This window comes from Bubalus kerabau, chromosome 1 (assembly GCF_029407905.1).
Source record: "Bubalus kerabau isolate K-KA32 ecotype Philippines breed swamp buffalo chromosome 1, PCC_UOA_SB_1v2, whole genome shotgun sequence".
Classification (NCBI taxonomy): Eukaryota; Metazoa; Chordata; class Mammalia; order Artiodactyla; family Bovidae; genus Bubalus; species Bubalus kerabau.
The window spans coordinates 128,625,534-128,645,903 of NC_073624.1; the positions used below are offsets into that span (position 1 = coordinate 128,625,534).

A 20,370-nucleotide genomic window follows, 5' to 3' on the forward strand; every position below is an offset into this window, starting at 1 on the left:
AACATGTTGACAACATTATTTCAGTCATACCACGTCATCAGTACAAGAACAACTCAAAGTATATGACCAGTCACCATTCCAGTGTCTGCTCATTTAGCTATGGGTGCTTATCAACATTACATTCACTTCATTAATTTATATGACTTCATAATATTGTGATTATGGATCGGTTAAATTTAGATTGATGCAAAATTAGGGGATATTTATTCATTTAATAATTATTCATTTAATAATTCATTTATTCATTTAATAAATGTAAGCATGTAGTCCCTAAGAAGGCCCCAGGGACTATTTGGATGGAGTGACCTTCTGAGGTCAGAATTATATCACCTCATGGAACAGATCCTAAGGACATTAAATGGATGAGAAGGTGGCAAGCCTGGGTACAGAAAACATAGGCTCTTTACTCTGTATACATTGTGTAGACTTACTACACTAAGATATGCAAAGGAATGCAAATGAAATGCTGGCAGTAAGTATTCACTGACCTAACCCCAAACCTAACCCCAAAATAGCTGGAGTCAGACTGCAGACAAGCATTCTGAAGATAGAAACCAATACTAAACAAATTCAGAGTGCAGTCAGCTCGAACTTATTCATGCCAGTGGCAGGATGATTTCCTCAGGAAGGAATAGGAGGAGAGCCTCCCCCAGCTGGCTGGGCCACCTCCACCACCTCAGCGCTCTAAGGGGAATCTCAGGGTGGAGGGGGTGGCAAGGGAACCTCGTACAGAAAAAGAAGTCCCAAAGAGTATGTCGTGAAGGAAGGGGAAAGGAAGGCAGTCACACCCACTAAGAAGGTCGGGTGAGAGTCCCGGGGTGTTTGATTCCACATGTTTTACTTATGTGTGTGTAAAACATGTTTCTCTGTAGGTCTCTGACACAGAGTGGATTCTCATGTCTCTGGAATAATTGAGGACACATTGAAAGGCTGAAGACTGAATCACATAATTTCTTGTACTTTTTTTTTTGGTCGTGCCACACATCCTAAAATATCACACAGTATTTTAATGCCCTGACCAGGGATCGAACCCATGCCCCTGGCACTGGAAACATGGAGCTCTAACCACTGGACCACCAGGGAAGTCCTCAACTACATGACTTCTGAGGGATGTATCCTTCAAGGACATACAAACAAAAGCAAACATCAATTGTCAGATATTACACGTACTTAAAGAATTTCTAAAATAACAATAGCAAAGAATTATTTGTATCTTAACCTTTAAGCCTATTTGTAAAAACACAAGAAACCTGAATCTGCCCGTCCTACTAATTTATACATTCATACATTCTTTCAACAAGATTTGCTCAACACTTCCAATATGCACAACAATGCAGCAGGAGCTGTGAAGACATAAAATGTAAAAGATGAAGCCAAGGCACAGGAGAAAAATACAGAAAAAGCTAGAGGCAAAAGAACAAGAATTATTCATTGTTCACAGTATGAAAGACTATTCAGAGGATGAAAGAGCAATAGACTTGATCAATGAAGACACCCTAAATGGAGTAAACCTAAATGGAGTCTGACGTCTGTGATGCTCACAAATTGGCCGCGAGAAGGAAACAGTAGGTGTTTCCATATCAGGGACCAGGAATCAGTGAAGGAAGGAACTGGGGATCTCTAAAGAAGAGATAAGGGAATTCCCTGACAGTCAAGTGTCTAGGGGGCTTCCCTGGTGGCTCAGTTGATAAAGAATCCACCTGCCAATGCAGGAGATGCAGGTTTGATCCTTGGGTCAGGAAGATGCCCTGGAGAAGGAAATGACAACCCACTCCAGTATTCTTGCCTGGGAAATCCCATGGACAGAGAAGCCTGGAGGGCTACAGTCCATGGGGTCACAAAAGAGTCATACATGACTTAGTGACTGAACAACAAACAATAAGTGGTTAGGACTTCTGAGCCTCCACTGCAGGGGGCACTGGTTTAATTCCTGGTTGGTGAACTAAGATCCAGCATGCTTCACAGTGTGGCCAAAAGGTTAAAAAAAATTTTTTTTTTTTAAATAAGGAAGGATCAGTCCAACAATGATGAAGGCTCCATGATAAAGACCAAGCTCAAGCCCAGGGGACAACGGCCTCAGACCCCCTGATGGTGATGATCTGACACAAAGTCACACGTCGCAAGTGGCCCCAGGGAGGGACCCCGGGACACACGGGGGTGTGTCTTACCTTTGCCATAGAAGAACTTGCGGTAGTAGTAGGCCCCCAGGTCGATGTGCTCAATGACATAGCGCTTCACCTTCTCCCTGTGGATGGGCTGGTTCTCCCTGGGCACCTCCAGGACTGAGACGCCTGCGTTGGTACAGTGAGAGCTGAGCGAAGACTCGAAGGAGCAGCTCTCCCCAGAACTGAAGGATGACGAGTTGGCCCTGGACAGGGCGATCCTCCGGTCACCTTCCCCGCCTGTCTCATTCCGGAAGTAAGGGCAGCTGAGGACCAGGTCATTGCTCTTCCCGTCACCCTCATCGGCATCGAGGTTCTCTTTGGAGTTGAGGTCCTCCTTGCTCCCCAGCGGGGAGTCGCAGCTGCCTGGCGGGCCGGCTGGCATCTGAGTTTGGGATGCCGCTGATGCCCCGGTGGTGATGTTTTTCCTCTTGCCCACGTTCGCCCTCGTGGCCATGGCTTCGTTGATATTGAACAAGATGCTCTGGACATCATAGTGTGCAAAACAGCGCTGGCAGTTCCAAGGGCGGACCCCCCTCTCAAGACGCCCATCTTCCAGCTCGCAGGCGAACTTGAATGTCTCATGTTCGCTTTTCACAGCCCGCAGCTTGCGGAAGAGGGACGTTTCCACTGACTCTGACTTCAACCTCCGTTTGAAAGGCTTGTCCCTGTCTCTCCCCAGGAGGAGGGCGCTGTCCATATAGTCTAATCCTGAGATGCGTACGAACTCGCCTCTAGAAATCTGTGCTGCGGCGTGAAGGCTGGGGGAGATTGCTGGGTCGCAGGGGAAGAACTCGGGAAACCCGAAAGGGGCCATGGCCTTGTGGTCATAGTTCTCCAGCCGATACCCTCGAAGCATAGCAAAAAAGTTCTCCCCCGACAAGCCCTGCCGGTCGATGGACGACGTGCTTCCGTACTCCCTATGCAGGGCAGCCCCTGTATTGGGGTTCACTGCATTTTGGTCTAAGACGTCTTCTGCATCGATGTCACTGATGGTAACATCACTATTGCTTCTCTGTCTTATGGGGTGCAGTCCTCTTTGTGGGGAGTGCACAAAGATGTCCCCAATGGTATACTTTGCCTCCATGAAGTCCAGATCGAGCGGCTCCTCCTGCTGGCCCTCGCTCCCACCATTCTGCCCATTGTGTATAATGGACGTGACACTTTCATAGCTGGTCTGGGACCGGCTTTCCCACAAGGTCTTGCAAGTCAGCTCCTTGGAGCAGTCCTTTTTAGGAGGCCACTCAGACACCCTTGCTCTCACACCCATCTTGGGCATGGCCGGGGTACCATTAGCTGGGCCACCACTCTCATTGGAACTGGAGGCAGTTAAAGAAGTGGTGGGTCCCATGTTGCCATTGATGGCTTTAAATTTTCGAGCAAAATAATCATCTGACTGCATGATTCTGGGAGGATCCTTGAACTTCGAAGAGGCTCTGCCGAGCTTGTGCTTTTCTTCTTGTGACTGCCTGGGGTCACTCATGTCTGCCAAGGCAAGGAGCTCCAAGTCCCACCAGAAAGACTGCTACAGATCTAATTACATTGTTATTTACAAAGGCTTCTTCTAAAGTTGGATTTCCTCTTGTTAACCAAAAGCAAACAACATCCTCAGAGTATGGTTCCCCCAAAACCAACTTGCTTCTCAGTCTGTAATAATTTTGTACACCTCCATCCTCTCCAACAGCATTCCTTAAGACAACTGGCCAGGAGTGCTTCCTTCACCTGAATTAAAAAACAGAAAATAGCCATTAACAATCACTGCAGCTCAAGTTCAACCCATTCCCCATACAGCTTCTTATCTGCCCTTCTCTCCAGTTCCCCCCCAACTGTCAGCAAGTTGCATGGTTCCACATCATGCTCCTCTTTTCCCCAAACACTCTGCCCTCTCACTCTACTTGGCAGCCTAGAATTTACATCACACAGTCAAGCAGCACCCTCCCACCATGGGCCCACATCTGAGCAAAGAGTGCTTCTTCTGTTTCCATGACACCTGCATCCACACTGCCACAGCAGTTTCTCTTACACTCTTCTGGTTTACCGATCAGTTTCCTCCACTAGTGAACTGGAAGCTCCCCTAAGCCAGGAGCTACGCCCTTCATCTCCATATCAACATTATTGAATGATGTAGCTGGGCTTAACTCAGTTAACCAAGCAACATTTCAATTAGTTACAAGAGTAACACAACGGTAATGCCATTGTTTGAGTATTCTTAAAACTGAAATAGGTAAACTCAAAAGGTCCAGCAGCAAAAAGGTCAGTATCAGGCATTAACAATGAGTTTTCAGAATGTTTTCTTGCAAGCAGATAGGAACTCACAGAGACCCTCCTGACAGTGAGGAGTTTCTAAGAATCTGGTGTCAGATTCTTAATCTACTGTACAGCACGGAGAACTCTGCTCAATGTCAAGTGACAGCATGGATGGGCGGGGAGTTTAGGGGAGAATGGATACACGTATATATATGGCATGTATGTAATATATGTAATGTAATACATGTATTCATTTCTTTATAATTTAGATTATCACCAAATCTGTTCCTAGAAACAGAAAAAATGACCACTGAGAAATGAAAGAAAACAACTTCTGGCCTGATAGTTCTCTGCGAAAATGGTATTTGCTGCCCATCTGAAACTATCACAACATTGTTGATCAACTATACTGCAATATAAAATAAAATGTTAAGGAAGAAAAAAAGAATCTGGTGCCTAAACAAGTACAACTTTCTAGTTCATTATGCCAATAGCAACTTGACAAATGTGTGGGGGAAAATAGAAGCTTAGAGATTTAAAACATGATTCACCTTTGTGGCCAGTAGAAAACTTGACCTCATTAACTCTCCTCTTTAATTATAAGTAATTTTTCAATTTATTCTGTTTTTAATTAAACAAAAATATTTTCCAGGTATTACATATTTCCTGAACTCATGGCTGTCAAGGTATCTTGCTGCTGGATAAGGAATAAAAAAAAAAGAATGATTTTACTTCTTCTGAAAACAATGACGAGAATAAAGGCATAATATAGCTAGCTGCTTTCCCTCAGCCTTCACCAAAGCATAAAAAACAACTGTAGTTCAGTCAGGAGTAATGTTAAAATTCCGAATAGCTAAACAGTATAAGGACTCATTCCAATGGGTTCTTAATGACTTTCTGATGACCATGTGGTGATCTCCAGAAATAGCAGATATTATGATGGCAGCTTGCTTTCTTCTCCATTGGAGAAAAATAATAATAAGTTAGAGTGGGCATGACAACATGCTGTCTGCACCCAGGGCAACTTCATAACTGAGGGAATAATGATATTCTAGAATGGGGAAACCAAGGGGTAGTGAGCAGACAGATGCTTTCCATGGATTCAACAGCCCGGGGTCTGCCCAGGGTGCTCAGAGAGGGACCAGAGCTGAAAGCATCTTATCTATTTCATTTACAAGTATTATATTTCAAAGAACCACAGATGATTCTGAATTATAGTTATGCCCTCTATAATTCAGATTATCACCAAATCCTTTCCTGGAAACTGAAAAAATGACAACTGAGAAGTGAAAGAAAACAACTTCTGGCCTGTTAGCTCTCTGCTGAAATGGTATTTGATTCACTGTAGCAGGCGTCTACGTGATGTATGCATTCTATTGATAAGTCCGCGGCCTACTGAACACTCAACAGAATCTGAAAGGGTAAGAATGACGTCTAACGGTTGGCACAGAGCTATGTGAATTCTAGAGCCATTAATGTGACCCTCCTTTTCATTATCTACTACTAATCTGTATCCCTGCTACAGAAGAAAGAACCATGCCCTACTAAGGATCCAGTTCCAAGCACCGAACTGTGATGTTTCTAGAAATACAATCAGGAACTAAGTGCTCACCACCTCAACAATAACAAAATGCACCAAAAGAAACCAGGAGAGAAGGAATGAAAAAAGATAAAAGTTGAAATTAATGGAATGGGGATAGAAAAAACAGACACATCCAAAGGGGGGATTTTTTTTTTAATCTTTATTTTTTTAATTTTAATTTTTTTAACACCGAAAACATTTTGTACTGGGGTCCAGCCAATTAACAATTTTGTGGTGGTTTCAGGTGAACATCAAAGGGACTCAGCCATACATATACATGTATCCATTCTCCCCCAAGCTTTTTTTGAAGAGTAAGAAAATGGATACACTCCTTCCCAAATGTGAAATAAGGGGAAGAAAGAATAATGTTACACAAGTTTGGAAATGAGAGAGGAGACATGATCACACACACACATGTCTAAGTGAAATAAACTAAATGAAAACAATTATACCACAAACAACTCTACAGTAACAAATTTAGAAACACAGAAGAAACTAAGATTTCCTGGCAAAATACAAGCTCCCTAAACTGATCCAAGAATGGAAAATTTAAACAACGTGATTACCACTGAAGAGGACAGAAATATCACCACCCCTTTATTCTCCCATTTGGGTTTCCCTGGTGGCTCAGTGGTAAAGAACCCGCCTATAATGCAGGAAACATAGGTTTAATCCCTCAGTTGGGAAGATCCCCTGGAGCAGGAAATGGCAACCCACTCCAGTATTCCTGCCTGAAGAATTCCATGGACAGAGGAGCCTGGCGGGTTACAGTCCACAGCGCGGCAAAGAGCTGGACACGACTGAGTGAGTGAGCACACACACAGCACACACAACACGTTTCACATTTGCCACTAACAACTCAAAGTGCTCAAAGCCAAATAGTTCCTGACAGAGTAACTGAATAATACACTTAATCTAAAGCTGCAGCAGAACTCCTGCCAATCCCTTCCTGCCACCTTGTACTCCTGGCCACATTTTCCAGCTTGCCGTAGCTCCCCAAATGAATCTCTAATGACAGAACTATAGAGGGCACCTTTCTTTTAAGAGTATTACTAAAATAGTCATATATTTTAACACTGTGATAAAAATAAAACACCTCAAAACAATGACAGCATTTGTTTTTCAGTAAGCTAAGTGAGAAATCGTTATATCATGTAATTATAAAAGTACTGTGGTTCATGGGGAAGAACTGAAACCAGTGTCTTTGAAAAGCAGATGTCAAGACAGACAGAATGGCAAAGGCACTGAAGGGGGTGAAGAGCAGGGAGAAAACAATGGAGAGAATGAAAAGTCAAAGCATGAGCTGGAGTGACCTCTGGAACAATCCAGAATCTGGATTTCTCACTCTGGGTGAGAGGGAGACAGAGCCAGGCACAAGTGTGTGAACATACACAGGACACGCTATACCAGTGAACCAGCCCTGCATGTCTTTTACCCCACAGATGAAAAAGGAAGGGTTCCGGATCAAGCTGTCTGGCTTATAGGAGCCTGAAACACAAGACCTCTCTGTTTCTCATTATTTTTAGCTTTTTCCCTAGTTCTAGCCTTCTTCCTGTTTTCATACAGCATGCAGTTGAGACGTTTCTAAAAGACAGGGATTCACACTCTTAGTAGCAAGTACCTGAAAGCCATGAAGGTGTGATCCAGGAAGCATCCTGCAAACACCTGCACGCAACTCTGTTCTTTGTACTGATCAAATATTTATAATTCTCTGTGCTCAAATCTCGGAGAAGGCAATGGCAACCCACTCCAGTACTCTTGCCTGGTCGCTGAGAGTCGGACACAACTGAGCGACTTCACTTTCACTTTTTACTTTCATGCATTGGAGAAGGAAATGGCAACCCACTCCAGTGTTCTTGCCTGGAGAATCCCAGGGATCGGGGAGCCTGGTGGGCTGCCGTCTCTGGGGTCGCACAGAGTCGGACACGACTGAAGCGACTTAGCAGCAGCAGCAGAAGCAGTGCTCAAATCTACAGTGAATGTCAAGAGTAGGGCAGCGTGCCATGCAGCTGACTGTCATGATTCCCAAAATGATGGAAGGGATAGGAAAAGGATGACATTTCAGAGAAGAGCCTTGAAACAGTAGCCTGCAGAAATGCAAGGGCTCTGACTGGCCTCCAGACAAAGCAGACAGCACACAGTTACAGGCCGGCACCACTTCAGAACTGGGAAAATGCAACCCGCAAAGCACAGAACTCTCTTTACCCAAAGTCGTGCAGCGGGTGTTTAGTCTGACACTAGTGTGAAATACACGCCAATTATCAAGGTTGGTTCTGTCCTTGGCATCCCCTGTCCCAGTCCCCGTAGCAGCCGCTGAAAGACCTTCTTGCCCCAGCATCTCAGCAAAAACTGCAGCTTCTTACTTCTCAGATAACAAAGAAGCCAACCCATTTCTTTTGACTTCTGTCATCACTTAATGAACTTACCCTCTTCTGACCCTGTTTCCCCAGACAGCGCGCTCCCTTTCCTTGAGTGCGTTTTTAATGTCAAGGACATCCTCCCCTAATAGTTTCCAATTATTCTTATACTACATTAAATTCTATGGATTTTGCTCTTGAGGGGGGAAAAAAAAAATCAGAAGGTATAACCAGTACTCTGTGAGCGTTTTAAAATCTACATGCAAAGCTGTCTGACTTCACAGGTTGTGGGGCAGCCTTGAGAGAAAGGGCTGAAGACCCAGCAAAAGGCCACTCAGAGAAACTAAAGAATTTCAGAGCCAGAAGGACCAAGGTGTTCTCATTCTAATGGTCTTGGTAATAATTTTTCAAGGACAGAAATGGAGAAAATGTGATATTTAAGCATAGTTGTGTTTAAATAGAATGTTTTTCCAAGTTTTAGATGAGACATCAGTGAGTCTTCAAGAGCAATATTATAGTTACATTTGAGCCACTTACCAGGACTGCATCTGTAGCAAATGGATTGAAAACCACAAAATACTCAAATTACGAGCCTCATTTGGGGAAAAAACGATTAAAATTATATGACAGATTTATAATAAAATATAACTACCATAAAAACATGCATCTTTCATACTCATATTCTATGGATTCTAACACTAACATGTATATCTGAGTAGGTCCATCCTCTCTGTGGCCAGGAAGACGATAGAGGTGAGGTGAGTTCATGCACAAGGTCTAAGCACCTGAGGCACACGTCTCATGATATCATTATGTTCAAGCACATTCAGCCTGGTATCAGTGAAGCTATGACTAAGGAGCTATAAATCAATCCATTAACCTGAATCTTTATCATAGTAGACCAAGAACATCAAGGATATGAAAAAAAATTGACAAATGGGCTACTATCCCATAATGATGATCATAAATGGATATAGACAGTTCATAATAAGCATATTTTGGTTGACCTGGAGAAGGGAATGGCAGCCCACTCCAATATTCTTGACTGGAGAATCCTATGGACAGAGAAGCCTGGCAGGCTGCAGTCCATGGGGTCACAAAGAGTCAGACACAACTGAGTAACTAAGCAACACACAGCACGTACGGACATGAAAATTCATTCTTAGCCATTTATCTTGAATTAAACATTCAGTTCAGTTCAGTCTCTCAGTCGTGTCTGACTCTTTGTGACCCCATGGACTGCAGCACACCAGGCTTTCCTGTCCATGACCAACTCCCGGAGCTTGCTCAAACTCATGTCCACTGAGTCAGTGATGCCATCCAACCATCTCATCCTCTGTCGACCCCTTCTCCTCCCGCCTTCAATCTCTCCCAGCATCAGGGTCTTTTCCAATGAGTCAGCTCTTCCCATCAGGTGGACAAAGTACTGGAGTTTCAGCTTCAACATCAGTCCTTCCAATGAATATTCAGGACCAATTTCCTTTAGGATGGACTGGTTGGATCTCCTTGCAGTCCAAGGGACTCTCAAGAGTCTTTCCCAACACCACAGATCAAAAGCATCTATCCTTTGGCGCTCAGCTTTCTTTATAGTCCAAGTCTCACATCCATACATGACTACTGGAAAAACTATAGCCTTGACTAGATGGACCTTTGTCGGCAAAGTAATGTCTCTGTTTTTTAATACGCTGTCTAGGTTGGTCAAAACTTTTCTTCCAAGGAGTAAGCATCTTTTAATTTTATGGCTGCAGTCACCATCTGCAGTGATTTTGGAGCACCCCAAAATAAAGTCTGCCACTGTTTCCACTGTTTTCCACTGAATTAAACATTGGGATGGTACAAAAGATAAATATTGGGGGAAATAAGAATATTAAAAAAGAGAAAAATTCATCTCCTGAGGCTTCATAACATAGGAGTACCCTACAATTTGTGGAGAATAATTCTTTTGGAGGGGGTACTTTTCACACTGGTGTCAAACAACTTTTCAAAGCACTCCATGTTGCTATTTGGAAGACTTTCTCAAGTGATGGCCTTAGAAAAGCAATGCCTTTGGTGTAGTTAAGAACTTCTTCATCAAAGTAAAGTAAAAAGTGTCTGAAGGATTCAGTCTCCACTGGATCCCTGTACTGTGACTCTACCTGATGCTGAATCAGAATCCATGTTTCACATATAATATGGAATAAAAAGTAACACAAATGAACGTACGTGACAAAACAGAAACAGACTCACAGACATAGAAAACACACTGCTGCTGCTGCTGCTACGTCACTTCAGTCGTGTCCGACTCTGTGTGACCCCATAGACGGCAGCCCACCAGGCTCCCCCGTCCCTGGGATTCTCCAGGCAAGAACACTGGAGTGGGTTGCCATTTCCTTCTCCAATGCATGAAAGTGAAAAGTGAAAGTGAAGTCGCTCGGTCGTGTCCAACTCTTAGCGACCTCATGGACTGCAGCCTACCAGACTCCTGCATCTATGGGATTTTCCAGGCAAGAGTACTGGAGTGGGGTGCCATTGCCTTCTCCGAGAAAACAAACTAGCGGTTACCAATGGAGAAGAGGAAGGGAGAGGGGCATATCAGGGGTATGAGACACAAACTACTATGTACTAGTTAAGAAACAAGGCTATATTGCACAGTAGGTGGAATTACAGCCATTATTTAATAATAAATTTAATAGATTATAATCTGTAAAAACACTCAATCTCTATGTTATACATCTGAAACTAACATAATTTTGTAAACATACTATGCCTCAATAAGATTATATCAATTGTAATTATTCTAATTCCTCAAATTCTTTAATCAATAAAAATGACTTTTAATGATTAAAAAAATATCTGTGCTCCATAAAAGGGTCAAACCAAAGGTTTCTTAGGTGGAACTCTTATGTGATTTTCTAAGTGAAGTGGTCACATGCTCCACCAGAGTAGGGTTCTGGCCCACTCTGTTCACCGCTGAACAGGGCCTGGCACTTCGCTGGCACTCATGATTAGCTTCATCCATCCATCTAAACTGTAATGGCTGCAAATCAAACTACCCCAAAGTACTGACTCAACATAATATCAGGGCACATCTATCGGGGCACAGTGATTCTGGATTCTTCTCTTTTTTTGGTTTCTTGGCTGGCCCCTCCTCTGATTTTCTTCAAGAGTTGATGCTCCTCAGGGATTATTCGAGGCTGCCTTCTCTTTTAATTCTGTCCATTTTTCTTGGCAACTCTGGCAGTTTCATGCGAATTTCTACGCTGAGGGATGTCTCCATGACCACAGGGCCACGCTGAGCCGTGACAGCTCACGCCCTCCAGCACAGCCCCTAAGCATCTGCTCCCCCGTCGCCCCACGCCCAGCTCAGGAATGGCACCGCCAGCCCCCAGTGCCCACGCCAAGCAGCCAGGACTCACCCGGCCCTCTGCTCACAGTCCGCGTGTAAACTGCGACCTGTCGGCTTGACCTTCCGACTGTTCTCAAATCCACGCAGACCATGCTGTCTCAACTGCCACCACCACTCTTATTTTTCCTAGATTATCCTAAAACGCTTCACTAATTCCTCAACACAGGTCACGCAGGGTCTGGCCCATGAGTAGCTATCCAGCCCCTTGTCCTGCGGCTCGAACCCCACCCCAGGCCCACACATGCAGCCCTTCATTTGACTTTGCTCACAGGGATCTGCACAGGGTGGCCCCTGCCCAAACGCTCTGCAAGACTTCTTCCCTCCACTCTACTAATAGGTGTCAGAAGTGAGAGCTCAGTTCATAGATTAGTTCTCTGGAAGCCTTCTCAAATTTTACCGCTGATTCGAAAGTTATCTCAATGCAGGCTCCCCTAGCAACCTGCCTCCTTTCTCACCCTATATTAACACCACACACACTATTTTACACCAGCCTGCTCACATGTCACAAACCCCCTCTAGACTCTCAGCTCTGGGCAGGCAGAGAGACTGCTTTGTACGCGATGCTCAGCAAGCAGCCAGGCTCTACCACAGGCTAGCTGAGACCACAGCAAAGTGACTTATCCTTTCTGACCCTCAGTTTCCTATCTGTATAATGGGAATAATCCTTTGATATCAAAGTATCAGCCTAAAGATTTGGTAAGATCCAAATGCCAAGTGCTTGTCTCTATGTTTCCTAAATTCAAAGTCTGAAAGAATATTAGTGGGAAGAATCAATCTATATATGAATGAATATTTATTGATAAACTGACTTCAAATCAAGCAGCTAAAACGAGTTCAACACATCACTGTCCCCAAAGAGTACAGTCATGGTTATAAACCTAACACAGCTACTGTTAACAGATTTACGTGCAAAGACTAACAGAACACAAAGCAGAAACTGAACTGCAATAGCTAAGCTGATTCTCCAAGAGGCAAACAGAAGCTTCCAGAAGATGATCTCAATCTTCAGTCATGTGCCAAATGCTTCCCAACTACAACTGCTAATTAAAACAATGTTAGGGGGACTTCACTGGTGGTCCAGTAGCTAAGACTCCATGTTCCCTGTGCAGAGTGCCTGGGTTCGATCCCTGGTCAGGGAACTAGATTCCACATGCCACAACTAAGGGTCCACACACCACATGAAAGATTTTGCACGCCACAGTAAAGATCAAAGATTCTGGGGTGCCTCAACTGAGACCCAGACCAGCCAAATAAATGATAAATAAATATTTAAAAAATTATTTTAGAGACCACAACTGAAGCCCACCAGGCTCCTCTGTCCATGGAATTCTCCAGGCAAGAGCACTGGAGTGCGTTGCCATTCCCTTCTCCAGGGGATCTTTCCAACCCAGGGACCTAACACAGGTCTCCTGGATTGCAGGCAGACTCTTTACCATCTGGGAAGATTCACAACTATATTACAACAAGATTATTCTGGAGTTGGAACTTCCAGTGTGTCAATAAAAAATAGTAACTCACTCCCGGTATAGTAAGCAACTTTCAGCCATCCCTCCATCCACGCATGTGTATGTCAAGAGAGAATAAACAAAGACCCATTTTCTGAAATGGAATATTTTGATCATGGAATTTTTCCAAGGAGACAGATGAACAGCTGTGGGTATTGACTATTTCCCATTAAATCTTTTAAATCAGAAAGAGATAAAAAGAGATGGCTCTGCACCTCTTTCCCTCAGGAGGTTATTAGTTATGGTATTTTTTCAGTCATGTGGCCCCTGACTTACAGATGACACAGTAGGAAATCAGACGTTCCAATTAATAATTTAAGCTGAGGCATTTGTGTCTTAGGAAAACACAGGAAAAGAAGAAAAGAATTCCTATTTGGTGCCAAGTGATTTAGACTGTACCTCTGTTATCTGCATTTAAATATCATAGAAAATAATCTGTTCTATTCTCTAAATGAAGGTTTAATGACACTAGGTGACCAAGACAGGGACCTGAGTATTTTATAATAAAAACCTGGGAGGCTGGAGCGTTAAAAACTACATTTAGGGATCTTTCCTATTGTTTACCTGAAAGAGAAGCAATCTTCTCACTTTCTTCTCACTCTTGGTATTTTCTAATGAATCCACAGTGAAAACTCTTGTAGAGCAAAGGATCTGTCTCACTTCGCTCAACAAACCTAAAATCAATCAATACTATTGAAAACTGAACTAAGCGTACAAAGCAGCTACCTTCAATGCGTTCTTTGTTAAAACCCAACAAGTAGACCAGAAAACCATTCAATCTGAGGATGCTTCCTTTCAATTGAACACAAAGGACATGAAAAGAAAACCGCACCAACCTAGACAATAGTCTAGTATTTGATTTTTCAGAAATAGTAATTTTAGCAGCAAATACACAACAAACTCCATTCACTAATCACGCACTCTCCAAGCTATCTTCTCATTGTGCTCGTTTATCTGAATTACAGGATACTGAGTTTTGCTGAACAGCTTTATGAGGTTTATTGTGTGATACAAAAACCCTCTTGTTACTCCAGTAAATAAATGTATTCAGTTTTATTAGGCCCTGGACTGGATGCTGGGGGGCCTGGGGGAGCATTAAACATGAATGACAGAGCTTCTTAATCCTCAAGAAGCTTCTTAGCTGGATGAGAAATGCACATGCATTACAAGTAATAGGAGAAACGCAGCTGAAAAAACAGGACCCCACTTCTGACACGATTTGCAGAAGGCACCCTCTCTGAACACCAATAAAGACAACTGTACAATACATTTGATTCATACTCATCACCTGAAAAATCTCCCTAAGAAATAAGAGATGTGGGAGAAAACGTGTATAGAAAGATATTCACTCCAGAACTTTAAGACCAAAAATTATGATAGAAGTTTAACAGCCGGTGTGTGCATGCACACTCAACCACTAAGTTTGTCCTACTCTTTGTGACCCTATGGACCGTGGCCCTCCAGCCTTCTCTGTCATGGAATTTGCCAGGCAAGAATATTGGAGTTAGTTGCCATTTCCTTCTCCATGTGATCTTTCTGACCCAGAGACTGAACCTACATCTTCTGTGTCTCCTGCAAGGGCAGGTGGAGTCTTAACCACTGAGCCACCTGGGAAGCCTAACAGTCAGTGAAAAGTGAAAGAAAGTGAAGTCGCTCAGTCGTGTCTGACTCTTTGCGACCTCATGGACTGTAGCCTACCAGGCTCCTCTGTCCATGGGATTTTCCAGGCATACATAGTACTGGAGTGGATTGCCATTTCCTTCTCCAGGGGATCTTCCCGACCCAGGGATCGAACCCAGGTCTCCCACATTGTAGACAGACGCTTTCCTGTCTGAGCCACCAGGGTAGTTTCAGGGGTAAATACAGTTAATATGGTACAAAGAAATATTACACAACCCCCAAATTTCTGAAAAACAAGGATGGCTTTGGGAATTTACAATATCATAATATGTGAAAGGGGTCAAATACAAAACTTTGTGTTAAAAACCTATAGACATAGAAATACTGCAAAGAAACACCCCCATATTATAATGAAATTCTGTTGTTTAGTTGCTAAGTCATGTCCAACTCTTTTGTGACCCCATGGACTATAGCCTGCCAGGCTCCTCTGTCCATGGGATTTCCCAGGCAAGAATACTGGAGTGGGTTAGCCATTCTCTTCTCCAGGGGATCTTCCCGACCCAGGCATTGAACCGCATCTCTTGCATCGCAGGCAGGTTCTTTACCACTGAGCCACCCGTGCATGCTAAGTTGCTTCAGTCATGTCCGACCCTTCAAGACCATGTGGCCTGCAGCCCGCCAGGCTCCTCTGCCCGTGTATTTTCCAAGCAAGAATACTGGAGCCGGTTGCCATTTCCCACTCCAGGGGATCTTCCCAACCCAGGGATCAAAACTGCCTCTCTTATGTCTCCTGCATTAGCAGGCAGGTTCTTTACCACTAGAGCCACCAGAGAATCCCCATATTATGATAGTGAGCATCTATTATAGGTAGGCTAATGGCTGGGTTTTGCTTTCTTCTTTGCATTTTTTCCTAAAGTTCCAAACTTCATAACTATATATAAATATGTAAATCCAAGTATATATAATTTAAATTCCATCAATCATCATCATGTGCTCAGCCATGTCTGACTCTTTGTGACCCTATGGACTGTAGCCCGCCAGGCTCCTCTGTCCATGGAATTTTTCCAGGCAAGAATATTGGAGTGTGTTTCCATTTCCTACTCCAGGAGATCTTCCCAACCCAGGGATCGAACTCATGTCTCTTGGGTCTCCTGCATTGGCAGGAGGATTCTTTACCATTAGCACCATCTGGGAAGCCCTAAACTCCATAAATAGAATATTTTAAAAACAATCCCCCATAATATCAATGCACATTTAAGTTACAGAGAGCATATTACTCTATTACATAAGCAGAGGTGACCATCAACTTCCTTTCCTTCAAGTCTCACAGTAAGATATTTAAACACGGAAACAGATATTAATGTTAGATGAGCAATGCCTATTGTTGTTTAACTTAAAGAGCATATGGCTTTTTTAATAGCAAATATTCACAAAGATGGTGCCTTCCATTCTCACACACTGGAAATTACTCTGGTTAGAAAAATAATGGCTTACATTTGCATCTATTTTCATATCCCTACAACCTCCTGTGACCCTGGGTACACTGCAAGACAGTATAAAGGGCTCAGGATTAAGAGAGCAGTGTCCACTTCTGAGGACAGGATCGACTGTGGGCCCTTCAATCATCCACGCATCCACTGAGACTTAACATCATGTGCATGATGGGGATCAGGTCTGCTCTGCACACCTCAGACAGGCACCGGGAGACCAAGTGAGAGCTTACATAAGATACTGAACCACATAAAGGCAAGACATGAGTATTATCGCATGCCATGCGGGAAGGAAGCAGAGGGAAAAGCCCATGCTGCTTGTTTGATTCTCCTGCAGGGCGGCAGGCTCTGAGGCTGGAGGATTAGGATGAGGGATGAAGCCAACCTACTGGGGGAGGGGGAGAAACAGAAAACAGCTCAGCTTCCAAAAGCCTGGGCCGTGATAAACCCAGGACCTAGCGGGTAAGGAAAAATACTGCTAATACCAGTGTCCAGTCCAAATTCTCCATCTCTATGTGTCAATAAACTTATCCTAAGAGAAAACAGGAACCCTGCAGCACGGATACTGGTATCAGCGAAACAGAGGAGGGGAGGGCCACAGAGGAGGCTTCCTTCATGCCCCTCAATGTCTGATTTCACCCCAAAGTGTCCTAATATCATTGCCTCGAAGTTACGAAGTGCACTCAAAACTCTAGGGCTTCCCTGGTGGCTCAGTGGTGAAGAATCCACCTGCCAATGCAGGACACACAGGTTCAATCCCTGATCCGGGAAGATCCCACACATCACGGAGCAACTAAGTCCATGCACCACGACTATTTAGCCTGTGCAGCAGAGCCCAGGGGCCGCAACTAGTAAGCCCACGTGCCACGGCTACTGAAGCCTGCATGCCCTAGAGCCTGTGTTTCAAAACAAGGGAAGCGACCACAATGAGAAGCCTGCGCGCTATAGCTAGAGAGTAGCCCCGGCTCTCCACAACTAGAGAAAAAAGCCCACAGACCACAGAGACCCAGCAGAACCAAAAATAAATAAATAAAATGTAAAGAAAAACACTCTAGACCACGAAGATTCCTGCAGACTCAAAGTCAGGGGTGATGCTACGATGACTCCTTCAGGAAGTTGTTCCCCATCACATACTTCTGTAATAAGGCATTCGCTTCCAGGGTGACACATTTTCATTTCACTAGTCACAGAGAATGCACTCCAGTGCACTGAAGAGGAAACACTCCCTCCACACACTTCATTTGGAATTTCAAAAGTATGAAGTGAATGCCAAGTCTATAAACCACTTTCAATTATAGATGCATAATAATTAGCTTGGGCTGATTATTTATTTAATAAAGTACCTAAGACCTAAGATCTTTACCTGAAGAAAAAAGTAAAACAATGACCACCTAACATATACACACTGCTGCTGCTACTGCTAAGTCACTTCAGTCGTTTCTGACCCTGTGTGACCCCATAGACGGCAGCCCACCAGGCTCCCCCGTCCCTGGGATTCTCCAGGCAAGAACACTGGAGTGGGTTGCCATTTCCTTCCCCAGTGCATGAAAGTGAAAGTGAAGTCACTCAGTCGTGTCTGACTCTCAGGGACCCCATAGACTGCAGCCTACCAGGCTCCTCCGTCCACGGGATTTTCCAGGCAAGAGTACTGGAGTGGGGTGCCATTGCCTGCTCCAAACATATACACACTACTATATATAAAACAGATACATAATAAGGACTTGGTCAACAAAGGTCTGTATAGTCAAAGCTATGGTTTTTCCAGTAGTCATGTATGGATGTGAGTTGGACCATAAAGAAAGCTGAGTGCCGAAGAATTGATGCTTTCAAACTGTGGAGCTGAAGAAGACTCTTGAGAGTTCCTTGGACTGCAAGGAGATAAAATCAGTCAATCCTAAAGGAAATCAACCTTGAATATTTATTGGAAGGGCTGATGCTAAAGCTAAAGCTCCAAAACTTTGGCCACCTGATGCGAAGAGCCGACTCACTACCAAAGACCTTGATGCTGGGAAAGACTGAAGGCAGGAGGAGAAGGGGGCAGTAGGGGATGAGATGGTTAGACAGCATCACTGACTCAACAGACACAAATTTGAGCAAACTTCGGGAGATAGTGAAAGACATGGAAGCCTGACGTGCATGCTGCAGTCCATGGTTTCCAAAGAGTTGAACCGGACTGAGCGGCTGACCAACAACAACAAACAATTAAGGCCCTACTGTACAGCACAGGGAACTCTACTCAATACTCTATAATGACCTGTAAGGGAAAATAATCTAAAAAAGAAGGAATGTAGGTGTAGGCATAACAGATCCACTTCACTGTACAGCAGAAACTAACACAGCATGGCAAAGCAACTATACGCCAATAAAAATTAATTTAAAATTAGTAAATAAAGTAGTTTTTAAAAAAAAGAATAACCACCTAATACAATATATAACAGTTTATTAAAATAACAGAAAGAATACTAGGAAGCCTATTTCCTTATAAAAATGATGGTCACAGAAATCATTACTTTTTCTGAATCTCCAGGTTAACAAGTAAGAGAAAGATGAAGACAGGCAGGTCTGATGACCATCTGTTCTGAGACCTATACAGAACGACAGCCATGGAAAACTGACCTCACGTGAGCCGGCAGGGCAATCGTCTGTATCACCAGAGGCTCCCTAAAAATCCTGGTTGGGCCCCGAGAACTTGTGTGACTAACCAATATCCTTTATCGTAAAATGTCAATAGAAATGCATTACATTTATTTAAGGATTTACCATTTCCAAAATCCTTTTCTGTTCATTTGATCCTAGGAAGCCCTGTGAAAAGACAAGAGAGAGAGACTGCCCTCCCATTTCACAGATAAGGAAATCTTAGGTCAGCTGATTTAGTATAATCAAAAGACTGTCACAGAGATCAGAACTAGAATCCAGGTGGCTCCATTCTTTCCACCATTGCTGGTAGTTTCTCAAAGTTACAAATGGTCTTAATAAAACGCAATAAAAAAATGACTGGCTTTATACAAAAGAAGTCAACCTAAGGCAAATTTGCTAACTTCAAGCACGATGAAAGTACCTATCTTCCCTGCTCTGCGGCCTACGGGAAGGTATGGTGGAGGGGGAGGGGCTACGGGCGACGGGCCTTGAGGAAGGCGGCAGTGCCCCCGGCCAGCTGTACTAAGGATGCCTGTGCACGGGCCCAGCTTGTAAGCCAGAGGTCCTACTTGGTTCCTTTGTTGTTCAGTCTCTCAGTCGTGTCCGACTCTTTGCAACCCCGTGGACTGCAGCACATCAGGCTTCCCTGTCCCTCACTATCTCCTGGAGTCTGCTCAAACTCATGTCCATTGAGTTGATGATGCCATCCAACCATCTCATCCTGCCTGTTACTAAATATCCTGATGGAATCTCCAGTGTTTCTCAGGGCAGATTCCACATAATCTAGCCAAGATACCACCAAATAATAACCTCAAAATTTCCACACCACCACCACCAACAGCATTTTTACTGTCCTTTAGGTTTTGCTGCAAATAAACATCCTTTCTTCCTTTACACCAAAGACCACTGTCCAGTGCTTTCAATATCAACCACCCACTCAGTCACAATGTTAGATCTTAAGGGAGACGCAGAATCTATTCTGACACACCCACTCTATAAACCCAGAAGTTAACTGATTTCCAAAGGCCATACAACTAGTTCAGAGCAAAATGGATCTCCTACTGGGGTCCCCAAACACTCATTGCTAGCAGCTGCTCTTTTTCCTTTTTTAGTTGAATGTGATATTAATGGAAATGATCAATTTTGGTTCATGCATCTCACTAAGGCTAGGTTCTGCACAATCACCCCCCGGGGCCCTCCCCACACTACGTTTTTGCTTATGAAATCCCCTTGCTTGCAAAGTCTCTCTTCTTCCATCAGATGTGAACAAAATCTAGCTCATTCAAAGCTACCACCTAGGACTCCATCTGCCTGTAACTCACTCTTGTTTACCCTGAAACTTTACTTTGAAAGGATGCTCCGTTCCTTCATTGTATCATAGTCTC

At 43.8% G+C, this 20,370-nt stretch overlaps 1 protein-coding gene across 5 annotated transcripts in view; it reads right to left on the minus strand.

Annotated features, from left to right (window-relative positions):
* The window catches only part of SIPA1L2 (signal induced proliferation associated 1 like 2), a 249,552-nt gene that overhangs the window by 117,149 nt on the left and 112,033 nt on the right, over positions 1-20,370 (minus strand). For all 5 annotated transcript variants that reach the window (XM_055588324.1, XM_055588305.1, XM_055588315.1 and 2 more), the window contains exon 3: positions 2,169-3,884. In XM_055588324.1, the coding sequence (XP_055444299.1) occupies positions 2,169-3,645 (1,477 nt within the window). In that variant the 5' untranslated portion in view covers positions 3,646-3,884. The remainder of the gene's footprint in view (positions 1-2,168; positions 3,885-20,370) is intronic.